The sequence below is a fragment of the Dromiciops gliroides genome, chromosome 4, assembly GCF_019393635.1.
Source record: "Dromiciops gliroides isolate mDroGli1 chromosome 4, mDroGli1.pri, whole genome shotgun sequence".
Classification (NCBI taxonomy): Eukaryota; Metazoa; Chordata; class Mammalia; order Microbiotheria; family Microbiotheriidae; genus Dromiciops; species Dromiciops gliroides.
This window is the reverse complement of record NC_057864.1, coordinates 392553983-392569982: the sequence shown is the minus strand read 5'-3', so window position 1 is coordinate 392569982 and position 16000 is coordinate 392553983. Positions and strand designations below refer to the sequence as shown.

Genomic DNA, 16000 nt, shown 5'->3' with positions numbered 1-16000 from the left:
GTTATAGACTTGGGAACAGATTGGTTATGTGCAATGAGTGAGAGTGAGAAGTCATGGATGGCACTGAGTTTGCAGGCCTGGGTGACTGGTTGGATGATGGTGTAAGAGGGATTTTTGGAATAGGGGAAATTTGGGGAGAAAAGATAATGAGTTATTTTTTGGATATGCTGTGTTTAGGATGTCTTTGGACATAGAGTTCAATATGTTCAACAGACAGCTGGTGATGTAAGATGAATATATAGGTCTAAAATTTATCAGCATAGAGATGATCATTAAACCTCTGGGAACTAATGAGGTCAGCAAGTGAGATAGTATAGAGAGAAGAGAAGAGAGCCCAGGATGGAATCTTAGTGAGCTGGAGGAGGATCCATCAAAAGAGATTGCTAAAGAGGGGTCAAACAATTAGGAGAACCAGGAGAAAACAGCATCACAAGAACTTTTAAAGAGGAGACAATAATCACGAGAACAATAGACAGTGTCAGAATTATCAGTGAGTTAAACAATGAGGATCAAGAATATAACATTAGATGTGACAATTAAAAGATTATTGTTAACTTTTTTTGTGTGGGGCAATGTGGGTAACGCTGACCTTACCTACGGGTTACACAGCTAGCTAAGTGTCCAAGTGTCTGAGGATGGATTTGAACTCAGGAACTCCTGAATTCAGCGGCCGGTGCTTTATCCACTGCGCCACCTAGCTGCCCCTATATGTTAACCTTTTTACAGAATAATTTCAGTTTGGATGATAACGTCAGAAGTCAGATTACAGAGGCATAGAATTAAGTGAGAGGAGAGGAAATGGGGGGTGCCAATTGTAGTAGACTTTTGAGAAATCTAGCCCATGAAAGACACAAAGAAAATAGGATACAGCTAAAGGAGATGGTAAAAATCCAGTGGATATTCCAGAAAAAAAATTCAAACTCCACAAGTGATTTTCCAAAAGGACAGGTTTTGGAAATCAGGGATCCAAAAGGGTAGGTAGGCATCAGTACTCAGTGAATTGTAGAGGCTTTCTGTTACCTGCAAGATCAAATCCAAGGGAATCCCTTTGGTATTTAAAGCTCACTGCTCCCTTTTTAGTCATCTATGCTATTCCAATAATTTTACAGATTCCTGTTTGTTTTTTAGAAATTCAGAAGAGCATTGCATTCTGTAGGTTAAAGATATCAGCTACATAGCTCTACAGTTGTATGTTCAAACTAGAGATAAGTTGAATTTGGAATAGAGATGAAAAGAGGAGAGAGTGAGGATGAGGGCAAGAGAAAGAGGGCATGAGAGAGAAGGAGAGGGTTGGTCAGGGACAGAATAAACAGACAAATCAATAGAAATCTGTTTTTCACGCTGACACTTGCCTTTTTCAGGTGAAACATTTCAGAGCTCTGCAGGAGCAAGCCAGAACCTACTTAGACCTTCTGTGCTCAATGTGCGATTTGTCCAACTCCTCAGTGAAGACTACAGCAAAGGACATCCAACAGACAAAGCAAATGGTATAAAAATGACTAGTGGCTGTACAGTAGCTTTTGAATGCCATTTAAAAGTAATGGATTTTAAGGAAACTACCTCTTTACATGTGTTCTGTTTTTGACTTGCAGTTTTCCTAATGATAAAGAATTGACTTTTGGGTAAGAAATTCAGATAGGCATAGGTAACCCATAACATTGCTTCTGGTGAGGAACCACCTGGGGAGCATCTACTTTCCAAAATTTTTTATCATCTTTAGTTCTTTTTTTAAAATCTGGCCATCCTTCATTTTAATATTCCTTTCTTCATTTCTGTCCTTCCAACTTAGTCCTGCTGGTTAGTGTTCAGGGATAAAATGGTTACTAATAATTGATTTATGTTGCGTATGTATATATATACACTTTAAAGAAAATAATGTTTGAATCACTGATCATCAGCTGGCTGGTTGGCTAGCTCTGTTGCTTTAGTTAATGTTACTTTCATTGTTTTTGTGTCATATAGTATCAAACACAGCTTTTACAAAAATCTATGTTAAGTTTTCCATTGTCTCATTGTTTCTGCTGTATCTTTATCACCAGAGAAAATAGTTTTGGAATGCTTATTTCAACTATCTTTTTTTTTTAAATAAAAGTATTTTATTATTTTCCAGTTACATGTAGAGATAGCTTTCAGCATTTGTTTACATAAGATTTCCAATTTCAAATTTTTCTCCCTCCCTCCCCTCCCTCCCCTCCCTCCCCCTCTCCCCCAGACAACAGGCAATCCGATATAAGGAAAAAGACCCAACAGTGGTATTGATGGGTCAAAGGGTATGCACAGCTTTATTGCCCTTTGGGCATAATTCCAAATTGCTCTCCAGAATGGTTGGATCAGTTCACAGCTCCACCAACAATGCATTAGTGTTCCAATTTTTCCACAGCTTCTCCAACATTTATTATTTTCCTTTTTTGTCATATTAGCCAATCTGACAGGTGTCAGGTGGTACCTGAGAGTTGTTTTAATTTGCATTTCTCTAATCAATAGTGATTTAGAGCATTTTTTTATATGGGAATAGATAGCTTTGATTTCTTCATCAGAAAATTGCCCGTTCATATCCTTTGACCATTTCTCAATTGGGGAATGACTTGGATTCTTATAAATTTGATTTAGTTCCCTATATATTTTAGAAATGATGCCTTTATCAGAAGTACTGGTCATAAAAATTGTTTCCCAGCTTTCTGCATCCCTTCTAATTTTAGATGCATTGCTTCTGTTTGTACAAAACCTTTTTAATTTAATGTAATCAAAATCATCCATTTTGTATTTCATAATATTCTCTATCTCTTGTTTGGTTACAAACTGTTCTCCTTTCCAAAGATCTGAAAGGTAGACTATTCCTTCCTCTCCTAATTTACCTATGGTATCACCTCTTTTGTCTAAATCATGTATCCATTTTGATCTTATTTTAGTATAAGGTGTATATTTCAACTATCTTTGAAAGATTTGACACCATATCCATCTTTGGCAGAAGGGATGTATTAAATGAAATGCTTTTGCTTTGAAAAGCAGCTAAATTTCCACCAAACATATATACAAAGCATCAACGACATAAATTTCACTATTCATCTTCACACTAATATTTTTGTAACTAGAACACACAAACAAAAGAGTATTTTAAAGACCTCTCTAATTCACTCCAGAGTCCTATAAATTTGATAAAATTGAGAAGGAATACCAGAATTAGAAAATATGCAAATCCATATAATCTATAAGATGCCTTCAGATCCAGTCTATAATAATGAAAGCTCATCAGAGGCTCAGGAGAATGTAAAAAAAAAAAAAAGAATGGACTGGCTAAATACAATGAGCCAATTAAGTAAAGCCTTCTGGAGACTCAGATCTTAATGGCGTCCTGCTGTTTTACTTGTCAAACAAGTGAAATCTCTTCTAAATCAGGTCAGGAGTGATGACCTATTTGCATCTGGAAAGTGTTACCTCTGCTCCTCCCCCAATCCCCTTCCCTATGCATTGATTATGTATAAGAGAAGATGATAGATAGAAGGTATGATAAGGTACTGCAGCAAGGTAAAAAATACTTTTTCTTCCTGGTCTCCAATACTTTGTATCAGTGGGTTATGTAGATGATAATCTGAGCAGATTCCAATGCCCACTTTACAAAGTTTGAGGGAATTGTCCACATCTTCATCATATGTCTTCCTTCTTTATTGAACATTTCCAAGGAGTGAATTTAAATTATGTTCTTTGTATAGCTTCATATTTACATAGATTTTATTTTGAGAATGGTCTGACAAAATACTTTGCAGCCTGTGAAAATCTTTATAGAATAGTTTTTCTTCACCGGCCTGTTTTTTTTTTTTTTCTTTTAGATTGAACAGAAAATAACAAACTCACAGTCTTTAACTCAGGGCTGGGAGGAGATTAAACAGATGAAGGCAGAACTTTGGATCTATTTCCAGGATGCAGATCAACAGCTGCAAAATATGAAGAGGAGGCAAGCTGAATTGGAACTAAATATTGCACAAAACATGGTTTCCCAAGTAAAGGTAAACAGTCATTTTTTTTTTCTGCAAGACATTATAGAGGTTGCTGACATGATTGAAAGGAAAAAAAATCCTTTGAACATGTTCATACTCTCAGTACTCATCATAGGTTTTGGAAGAGATTGTAAAGATCATATATAGTTCAATCCCTTCATTTTACATCTAGGGAAACTAAGACCTAGAGAGATTAAGTGACTAGTGGAGTCATTATGCAAACCCAAATATTCTGATTTCAAATTAAAGTCCCTTTGTCCTATACCACAGATCCCCTCTGAAAGTGTTGGTAATTAATCTTTAGATAAATTAAGAAAGTCTAATGGAATGGGATCACATTATTTTATTTGTTTTTTGAGTTCAACAAAACAGAAACTGAAGTGTAATTCTTGGCCTATGATGAGCAGCCAGGGAACTATCTACCTATCATATTTAATCTATTTCTTTACTTACTCTTTTTTTTTTTTTTTTTTTTGGTGAGGCAATTGGGGTTAAGCGACTTGCCCAGGGTCACGCAGCCAGTAAGTGTTAAGTGTCTGAGGTCGAATCCGAACTCAGGCACTCCTGACTCTAGGGCCAGTGCTCTATCCACTGCACCACCTAGCTGTCCCTACTCTTTCAAATGTAGAGTTGATATTGTCTTATTTTAATCTTAATAACCTTCTTTGCCATTAAAATCTAAGATAAAATTATGCTAAGCAATTTACATGAATTAGAAAGTGATTATATGGCTTTAAATATTCTTCCCAAACTCTGTGACTTTCCCAAAGATTTCCAAACTATTGAGTGTCTTTACATTAACCTTTAAAATTGTTTTGAACAACCAAAATATAATGGAAAATGAAAAAATATTCTCTCAAAAGCATACACTAAAATTTCTACAAAGGACAGCAATAAAACATTCTTTTTATGATTGTCACTAATAAATGATATATATTGTTTTCTTCTACTAATGCTTCATAGGGGAACATTCACATAGAGGAATATGTGGGCTGATGTAGTGGAGTGTGTAGTCTTAGCAACAGTGTGTCAAATGGCACTGTGTACAAACAAGTCTGCCTTGGAGATCTTGGAGTATAGGGTGGGCAAAATCTGTAGCTTGCAGGGCCAAATAGTTCTGCTTTTCACACATACTGTCCTCCTTCTGCCAAGTCTACACAGGACTTCACTATTTTCCTTGTCTGTTACTTATTACCACTTAAATTCATTCTTTAAAGAAAGATGGCTATTTACTTTAGAATGCAGAGGAATTGGCAACATGAGTGTTGTGTTGCTCAAAGAGATCAGTTCATAAATACATGTGATAGCATCAAGTTTATTCTTCATGTTCTGAAATTTCTGCAGCATTTAGCCTTGCTACACATCCACCATATTTTTTCATTATAATATTCTCCAAGGGAAGCAGCATAGTATAGGGGATAGAGAGCCAGCCTTGGAGCCAGGAAGACTTAGGTTCCAACCTTGTTCCCTGACACTTCTTCACTTTGTTACCTTAGGCAAATCACTTAGCTTATCAGGGCTCTAGGCAATTTACTAAGCCCAGAGAATTGCAGAAAAGGTGCTGGTAGAAGGGGTTTGTGAGTTTTCTATAGCAATTAAATCATTGGTCCCTATTTTTTATCTCCCTACTCAAGCATCTTTGGTAAGAAAACTCCAAATGAAAACTCCCTAGGAATCAGACACAACTGCAAAACAAGTAAACAACAAAATTCTTAGCTCTATTTACTTTTAACCATCTATTTCAGTTTCATTACACAATTAGGAAAGATTAGGATCTAATGGGGAAAACACACCATGAAAAGGAACACTGTTGTTGGTTTTTTTTGTTTGTTTGTTTTGGTTTTTTATTCCTTGCTGTAACCAATTACCTCCTTGACATCTCACAAATCACATTTCCTGAAACAAATAGGGATCTAGTGTTGTTTGATAAAGAGTATCTTATGTCCTTTGATTTTTATCAATCAGTGATGCTATCTGTTTGGCCTTGATTGAGTTTAATCAGAGATATCCCTATTCCAAATTTATTAGATTCAACATGTCAAATGACACAGTACAGAAAAAAAAAAATCTGAGTTGGAGTTCTCGAATGTGATACAAATCTATAGTTTGCAATAATTAGTCCTGCTTTTCATATCTATTTTCCTTACATTGCCAGTTCTGCTGTGATTTCACTTTGTTTCTTTGCTGCCATGGAGTTCCCTTGGTTGACTCTTCCTTGATTCTTTTCTGTCTCCAAATTCTACTGTACCTCACTTCCCTCCTAACCCCCCAACCGCTTAGTCTTTGTATCATCAGTATCTCGTATAGTGTTGCTAGATCATGGCAGGAATTAAAAAAAACAACTGTTTAATGAATTGAATATTTGACCCAATTTCCTTCCACTCCCCACTGTCTACCATTTCCAATCGGTTTCCAAGGCTTGGGCTTGTTGATTTGACCTTAATCATATGTCTGGCATAGCCCCCTTCTCTCCTCTGACATTGCCACTGCTCTGGTATAAGCCCCCATTGCCTCCCACCTGGACTATTGTAGGAGCCTGCTTGTGAGTGTGCCTGCTTCCTGTCTCTCCCCACTTCAATCCATCCTCCACTTAGCAAAGAAAGTGGTTTTCCTGAAGTTCAAGTCTGACCATGTCACTCCCCTATTCAATAAACTCCAGTTTCCCTATCAACCCCAGGGTCAAAAAACCCCCAAAACCCTCAGTTTGGAGTTCCAAGCCCTTCATAAGCTATCCTCTCCCACCTTTCCAGTCTTAAGAAACGTTAGATCCCCTCCTCATGCCCCATGCCCAAGGAATCTGCACTCTAGTGACACCTAATGCCTTGCTGTTCCTCAAGCAAGACACACTCTTTTTCTCCTCGGGACATTTTTCACTGGCTATCCACTATATCTGGAATGGTCTCACTCCTTATCTCTGTCTACTGGTTTCCTGTACTTTCTTTAAGTACTAGTTAAATTCCTACCTTCTTTGCTGGTCCTTCTTTGTTTTTCCCACTTAATAGCATTTTATTTTTTTCCAATTACATGGAAAGGCACTCTTCCAACATTCATTTTTGTAAGATTTTAAGTCCCAAATATTTCTCCTTCTGTTCCTTCCCTCCTCCCTCACGAAGACATCAAGCAATCTGATATAGGTTATACATGTACAATCACATTGAACATATTTCCACATTAGTCATGTGAAAAAAAGAATCAGAGCAAAAGGGGGGAACCACAAGAAAGAACAAAACAGAACAAAAGAAAAAGTGAAAATAGCATGCCTGCATCTGCTTTCAGACTCCATCAGTTGTATCTCTGGATGTGGAGAGCATTTTCTGTCATGAGTCCTTTGGAATTGCCTTGGATCATTGTATTGCCTAGAAGAGCTAAGTCTAACATAGGTGACCATCATACAATGTTGCTGTTGCTGCTAATAACATTCTGGTTCCACACTGATCCCTCTTAATTCTAGTGCCTTCCCTCTGTGGATTATTTCCAGTTTATTCTCTATAAAGCTTTTTGTGTAATATGGCTGTTTACATGTCATCTCCTCCATTAGACTGTGAACTCCTTGAGATCATAGACCATCTCTTGCCTTTCTATGTTCCCCCAGTGCCTAACACAGTACCTGATACACCGTGGCATTTAATAAATGTTTATTGGCTAATTGAAGTAAATAAGTCATTTGACCAGGTAAATAAGCTTGAACATGTGCAATATTATGATCATTTTACATGTTTTGAAAAGGAAATTTTCAAAAAGTTACATCAAATCACATAATACAATATGCTTCCCCACCTGGCTCCAGCATACCTTGCAGATTTAGTTACACATGATCCACCCTTTACTCAGTGATCCAACCAAACTGTCCTATCTGATGTCCCTCCCCAGCAGATATACTATAGTGCATTCCATCTGCCAGGCCTGTGTCTTTGTATAGGCTGCCCCCTAGGTCTGTTTTGCATTCCTTCTTTTTTCTTTCTTTTATTCAAAAAACTCATATTTTGGTCCTGCTTCCTAGAATTCATTCCCTTTTCCAGCTTATCACAAGTGCCACTACTTACATGGGGCTTTTCCTGAATCTCCTCCCAGCTACTAAAGCCTCCTTCTCTGAAATTACCTAGTATTTACTTTGAATATCTTCCATGTCTACTTGTATGCGAACCTCTTTCCCCATAGACTGTAAGTTACCTGAGGGGGAGCTACTATTTCATTTTTGGTCTGTGTATCCCCAGTTCTGAGCATTGTATCTAATACATTGCAGGCACTTAAGAAATACTTGTTGATCAATTGATTGAATATGGTTGGATATACTCTGTCTTCCATAGACACTAACATGCTAACCTGTCCTTTTGTATGTCCTGAATGTTGTAGGTTTGCAAATTATTTTCTTTGGTGAATATAAAATTGTTCCCTTTCCCCTAAACTTCCCCATGAAGCATATTCAACTCACACTCATCATAGCTTTTAATTCTAAAATCAAACAATGCCTTCCCTACAAGGCCAATCTGATTAATTTTCTTAAATATGTGGAGATTGTATTATATAATAAATGGTTACTTTTTTTTTTTGAGGGGCAATTGGGGTTAAGTGACTTGCCCAGGGTCACACAGCTAGTAAGTGTTAAGTGTCTGAGGTCGGATTTGAACTCAGGTACTTCTGAATCCAGGGCCGGTGCTCTATCCACTGCGCCATCTAGCTGCCCCTTAAATGGTTACTTTTGATATATTTTCTATCATGATTTTGATTCAATTATTTTAATAAATGTCATGTTTTAGGCCTTTTCTGAACCTGTGACAATTTATCTCTTTAATAAGCAAGTGTTTGAATTTTATTTTACTTCTTTATCCTTCAGGAATTTGTTAAGAAGCTACAATCCAAACAGGTAGCCATAACAGCTGTTACTGAAAAGGTGAATAAGCTAACACAAGGGCAAGAGTCACCTGAACACAAGGAGATAAATCACTTAAGTAACCAGTGGATAGATCTCTGCCTGCAGACCAATAATCTGCTTTTGCAAAGAGAAGAAGACCTTCAGAGGACCAGAGATTACCATGACCGTATGAATGTGGTTGAAGTATTCTTAGAGAAGTTTACTAAAGAGTGGGACAAGTTGGCCAGGTAAAGAAGGTTCTTCACCAGGACAAGATTGAAATGTTTTACAAAATATAATTGAATTCTTATCCAAGTTAAAACCTTTTTGTTCACTTCTTTTTTGTATGTTTGGCTTTTTAAGACTAGGGGACATACAGGGACTACTTACATAGGCTGATCCCATTGTTTTGAAATGCTCTGTTTCTGATCTAATCTGTCTCCCGCTCCTCAAGCAACCTGGGTGTTCACCATATTTTAACCCAATTGGTATAAACCAGTGCAGGTCAGAACTCCCCAGACTGAGTATTTTTCCCCTTTTCTTCCTTATTGTAGTCTGTTGCCTCAGTGACTGTCTACTTGCAAACAATTTTATTTCTTTCTTTCTTTTTTTTTTTTTTTAGTGAGGCAATTGGGGTTAAGTGACTTGCCCAGGGTCACACAGCTAGTAAGTGTCAAGGGTCTGAGGCCAGATTTGAATTCAGGTCCTGCTGAATCCAGGGCCGGTGCTCTATCCACTGTGCCACCTAGCTGCCCCAACAATTTTATTTCTAAGCTTTGATGTAATTAAGATTGTCATGAGTAGTAAAGACAGAATTTTGCTGTTTAAAAAAAAAGCCAGCCTTAGTTTCCCTGGTAGTTAGGATTACAGGCTTCCTCCATCAGAATATAGCATGATTTTTTTTACTTAAATTGAGATGGAATGTTCTAATATAACACTGTTCCTGCATTCATCCTGGTCTTTTTTAAGTTGCTACTATTTGCATGGAACCATATGGTATAGAAAGGAAAATTAAAAATAATTTTATCTTTGTGAAGCTTGGGGCTGCATCACCTGGACAAGATGCTCTCTGCTGTAATTTTATCACCCCTAGGCTGCTCTTCCTTTCTAGAAGAGTACAATGCCTGGCTCACAGTCTTCCTGTTTACTCTTACATAACTTCTCACAGCAAAGGAGACAGAATAGTATAGTGGAATGAGCATTGATCCTGGAGTTAGAGAATACAGGTTCAAATCTTACCTCTGATGAGTAATGTTTGGTCATCTAGCCTCCTTAAGCTTCAGTTTCCTTAGCTGTAAAATTAGGGGTTGGACTAGATTGTCTCTGAAGTCCCTTATGAATCTAAATCCATTCTTTAATTTTAATTTTTGTGTATGTGTATATCACTCCCCACTAATTCCCCTACCATCTCTCCTTAAAAATAAGCCTTCTCTTAAATAGAGTCACCCCCCAAAAATTAACACATTGCTATGTCTGAAAATGTTTGACTCATTTTTCTTTTCTAGTCTCTCCCCTTTTTGTCAAAAAGTGGAAAGAATTTTTTATCGTCAATGTCTGCCCTATCTTCATTTTCTCACCTCATTCTTTCCCATAGCTACAGGTATCAACTTCCACACAGGTGATTCCTAGGCTTAACTTCTCTTCCAGCCTCTAAGACCAGAATCTCTAGCTGCTGAAAGAGCATCTCCATCTGAATGTTCCAACTACCCCTCACACTCAAACTTGCACAGATAGTAGCTTACTGTCAGTCTCCAAAACACTGCTTCTTTTTGTGTTTTCTCTATTTCTCTCAGCAGCACTACCATTCACCTAAAATACTGTAATGAAAACCTTGATGTTATCATTATGAGTGTGTGTGTGTGTATATATGTGTATATACATATATATACATATATACCCACATACACATATATGCATATGTACATACTATACACACATATTTATTATATACAATGTATTATTATGATTTTTTGTATAGGCTATATATGGTATAGAGAAAGACTTCTATTTCTCTTACCTTTCATCTCTAATTGCTTACTAAGTGAATTCTCTCCACTTTTTCTTGCATATCCTACCTCCTCTTTATTCCCCCTGACATTACTTAAGTATAGATCTTAGTTACCATTCATCTGCAGCACTTGTAATAGCCTCCTAATAGGTTCTCTCCTCCCTCTTCCACTCTCACCTCTCCAGTCCATCCTTCAGTCTAATATAGATTAGTGATTTTTATACAGAAATCTAGTCATGCCAGTTCTATACTCAAAACATTATAATGGCATCCTGTTGCCTATTGAGTAAAGTTCAGACTATTCTGCTTGATGTTGGGGATCTCTACAGTTAGGTACCATTCTGCTTTTCCAGACTTATTTCAGTACCACCCTTTGTGACCCTTGGACTATTCACAGTTCCCTAAACATACCTTGCTCTTCACTTTTCCACATTTGTACCTTTATTTACATGGTACCTAATATTTGAAAACTCCTTCTTCCCCAGCCCCTTTGTTGAATTCCTACTCATCCTTTTTAAAAAGCTCAGCCCATCACTGATTGCTTTAGCTAGTAACAACTTATTCCTCTTCAGACCTTAAAAAACATTTTGTTTTAGACATTTCTATTTTTTATCATCTATCTTTTTGTCCTATTCACTTATTAGCTTGTAAGCTTTATGTTGTCAGGGACTTTTAATTATCCTAACTTTTTATCTTCTCAGCACTCAATACAGTGCTCTGTATACATTAAATATTTAATAAATATTTATGGAATTGAATTGAAGTAACCATAGAGTGCACAAAGGCAAATAGCATGAAATAAAAATGGAGAAGCACATTTGACCTAGAGCATGGAAAACTTTGGTACACTTGTACCAAAAAGGCTATCAAATAGCCTACTTGAAAGTTATTTGTTATACTATTTGCTATTTAACAATTAAAGACATATAGTTGGAAAATAATAATATACAATTATTTTAACTGAATATGAATGTTCTTACATATTGAATGAACATACCTGATTGTACTTGTGTCAATTTATTTACAGATCAGATGCTGAGAGTACAACTGTACACCTTGAGTCTTTGAAAAAGTTAGCAATGGCATTGCAAGAAAAGAAGCACATTATCGAAGACTTGAAAGACCAGAAACAGAAAATGATAGATCACTTGAATCTAGATGACAAAGAATTAGTAAAAGAACAGACAAGTCACTTTGAGCAACGCTGGTTTCAGCTTGAAGACCTTGTCAAGAGGAAAATCCAATTGTCAGTCACAACTTTAGAGGAGCTACATTTGGTACAGTCCAGATTTCAAGAACTAATGGAATGGGCTGAAGAGCAGCAGCCTGGCATAGTTGAAGCCCTCAAGCAAAGCCCTCCCCCAGATCTAGCTCAAAACTTGCTCATGGATCATCTTGCCATTTGTAGTGAACTGGAATCCAAACAGATGATCTTAAAATCACTCATCAAGGATGCTGATAGGGTGATGGTTGATTTGGGCCTCAATGAAAGACAGCTCATTCAGCAGGTCCTCTCTGACGCACAATGCCACGTCAGTTGCCTCAGTGATTTAGTGGGTCAGAGAAGAAAACACTTAAATAAAGCATTATCTGAGAAGACCCAGTTCCTCATGGCAGTCTTTCAAGCTAGCAGCCAAATTCAGCAGCATGAGAGAAAGATCATGTTCCATGAACACATTTGCCTATTGCCAGATGATGTTAGTAAGCAGGTCAAGACTTGTAAGAGTGCCCAAGCCAGCTTAAGAACCTATCAGCATGAAGTCACTGGGCTTTGGGCTCAAGGGCGTGATTTAATGAAGGAAGCAACAGAACAAGAAAAGAACGAAGTATTAAGTAAGCTTCAAGAACTTCAGGGCATCTATGACACTGTTTTACAGAAGTGCAGCCAAAGGCTACAAGAATTGGAGAAGAATTTGGTTTCTAGGAAGCATTTTAAGGAAGATTTTGATAAAACTTGCCATTGGCTGAAACAAGCAGATATCATTACATTTCCTGAAATAAACTTAATGAATGGGAGTACTGAACTTTATGCCCAGCTGACAAAATACCAGTGCCTTCTTGAACAATCTCCTGAATTTGAAAACCTTCTGCTGACTCTCCAAAGAACTGGACAAGCAATCTTGCCATCACTTAATGAGATGGACCATTCCTACCTCGATGAAAAGCTGAATTCTTTGCCCCAACAATTTAATGTTGTTGTGGCCCTGGCTAAAGATAAGTTCTACAAGGTACAAGAAGCTATCCTTGCCCGGAAAGAATATACCTCCTTGATTGAATTGACTTCTCAATCTCTAAGTGAACTGGAGGACCAGTTTGTGAAGATGAACAAAGTCCCCACTAATCTGTCAACCCAAGAAGCCTTGTCTCTTCAAGAAGCTTGCAGAGTTCTTCTTGGAGAAATTTTAAGTCTTGGGGCAGCAGTAGATGAGCTGAACCAAAAGAAGGAGGGTTTTCGTAGCACAGGTCAACCATGGCAGCCTGATGAGATGCTCAAACTTGTTACTCTGTATCACAAGCTGAAAAGACAAACTGAACAAAGGGTTAACTTATTAGAAGATGTGACCAGTGCTTACCAGGAACATGAAGAACTGTGTCATCAGCTGGAGAGACAACTAGAAGCTGTAAAGAAAGAACAAACCAAAGTGAATGAGGAAACCCTTCCTGCTGAAGAAAAACTGAAAACATATCATTCACTGGCTGGAAGCCTTCAAGATTCAGGAATCCTTCTTAAGAGAGTGACTGAGCATCTTGAAGATCTTTCTCCAAATCTTGACCCCATGGCTTACGAGAAGGCGAATCAGCAGGTTAAGACATGGCAAGAGGAGCTCTCACTGCTGACTTCAGGCATCAATGAGACAGTAATGGAATGTGAAAGTCGACTGGTTCAGAGCATAGACTTTCAGACTGAAATCTGCCGCTCACTTGATTGGCTAAGACGTGTGAAAGCAGAACTTAATGGAACTATATGCTTAGATATGAAACTTCAGAATATCCAAGAGGAAATCCGAAAAGTTCAGATTCACCAAGAAGAAGTTCAGTCCAGCCTGAGAATAATGAATGCACTGAGTAGTAAGGAAAAAGAAAAGTTCTTGAAAGCAAAGGAACTGATTTCAGCTGACTTAGAAAACACTCTTGCTGAACTCACTGAACTAGATGATGAAGTTCAGGAAGCCATAAGAAGAAGACAGGTTAGTATACTAAGTTATACACACTGTATTTGTTGGATGCAGGTAAAAGCTTGAGGAATTTGTTTTTGTTACTATGCTTTCATTGGATATTTCTTTTCAGAAACTTTGTATGGGTCATTAAAAAGTACCCAGATAAAATGGCTTTATTTTTCCAACCACGAACATAACTTTATTGCGTAAAAACAAATCTTTCCTAATAAGGTCTAAATCTTTTATAGTAAAATAAGACCTTGATTAGCAACAAGATGCTTATCTTATTGATGGGAGTATGAAGGAATTTCCTCATCATCTCAACCATTTGTATTAAAAATTTTGGAAGGGCCTTATTTCAAAGCCTAGATGGTATTGGCAATCAGAAAATGATGTATATCACCAAAGGATAACACAACGGACTTTCCTCAAGGTCTTAAGCTACTAGGTGGTATAGTGGATAGAGTACTCAGCCCGGTGTCAGGAAGACCTGAGTTTAAATGTGGCCTCAGCCACTTACTATTTGTGTAACTATAGGAAAGTCACTTAGCCTCTTTTTGACTCAGTTTCATCATCTGTAAAATGGGGATTCTAATAGCATCTATCTGAATGGGTTGTTGTAAGAATAAAATGAGATGTTACTATAAAGCATTTTGCAAACCTAAGCATTCTATAAAGTACTAATGATTGTTTTTTTATTATTGTTGTTATATTTTTAAAGTTTTAATGAGATGAAAAACACTTTGTAACCTCTATAAAATTAATCAACTCTTAAGTTGCCTTCCAAAATAGCATTTTTTATTACAGAGAACATCTCGGTTTATAGATTGAATTGAGAAAGTTACATTGGCATTCAGGGACCAGGTTAAATTTTCTCTGTCATTCTGATCCCTTAGGGTAGGTGATGCAGTTCTCTATTACTTTTCTTAGATTAGCCTAATTCAATAATTAATCAGTGAAAGTATAAATAGGTGATGAACCTACTCAGAAAACAAAACACAAAAATCCTTGTCCATTCAAACATTCATTTATACTCTGTCATCAATCTGCATTTATGTGCCACGTTTAAAAATCCAGGAAAATTAAGTTCCTGTTTCTAGAGGTTCTATTTTAATAATAATAATAATAATAATAATAATAATAATAATAATAATAATAATAGAAGCTAACATTTATAAGGTACTTACTATGTGTCAGACACTATGGTAAATGCTTTGAAAGTATCTCATTTATTACTTACAACAATTCTGGGAGAGAAGTGCTATTATTATCTCTTTTTTACAGTTAAGGAAACTGAGACAAACAAATTAATTGACTTTCACAGGGTTTCAAAGTTAGTAAATATCTGAGGAGGGACAGGATTTTTTTTTTTTTTTTTTTGCTGAGGCAATTGGGGTTAAGTGACTTGCCCAGGGTCACACAGGTAGTAAGCGTTACGTGTCTGAGGACAGATTTGAACTCAGGTCCTTCTGAATCCAGGGCTGGTGCTCTATCCACTGTGCTACCTAGCTGCCCCAGGATTTTTTTAAAAAAAATCAAATTAACTACTGGTATATTTTATTGTTTTTTTTTTTTTATAAAACTAGCTCCTAGTTTTACTTATTAGTACATTTTTTTTTTACTTTCAATTTTATTCATCTCTCCTTTGATTTTTCAGGATTTCCATTTTGGTGTTTAATTAGGTATTTTTAAAAGTTTTTTTCTACATTTTTAGTTGAATGGCCAATTCATTGATCTGTTCTTTCTCTCATTTATTTATGTAAGCATTTAGAGATAAAAAAATTAAATTAAGTACTGCTTTGTCTGCATCCCACAAATTTTGGTTTATTGTCTCATTATTGTCATTCACTTTAATGAGATTATTGATTGTTTCTATGATTTGTTCTTTGAACCAATCATTCCTTAGGATTAGTTTTTTTTACTTTCTAATTAATTTTTAATCTATCCTTCTACAGTCCTTTATTGAATATAATTTTTTGCATTATGA

General features: G+C 36.7%; 1 protein-coding gene across 1 annotated transcript in view; it reads left to right on the top strand.

Annotated features, from left to right (window-relative positions):
- Window positions 1-16000, top strand: part of SYNE1 (spectrin repeat containing nuclear envelope protein 1) — a 583464-nt gene that overhangs the window by 343502 nt on the left and 223962 nt on the right. The window contains 4 exon segments of the mRNA XM_044001388.1: window positions 1362-1487; window positions 3828-4004; window positions 8830-9095; window positions 11883-14043. Of these exon segments, the coding sequence (XP_043857323.1) occupies window positions 1362-1487; window positions 3828-4004; window positions 8830-9095; window positions 11883-14043 (2730 nt within the window).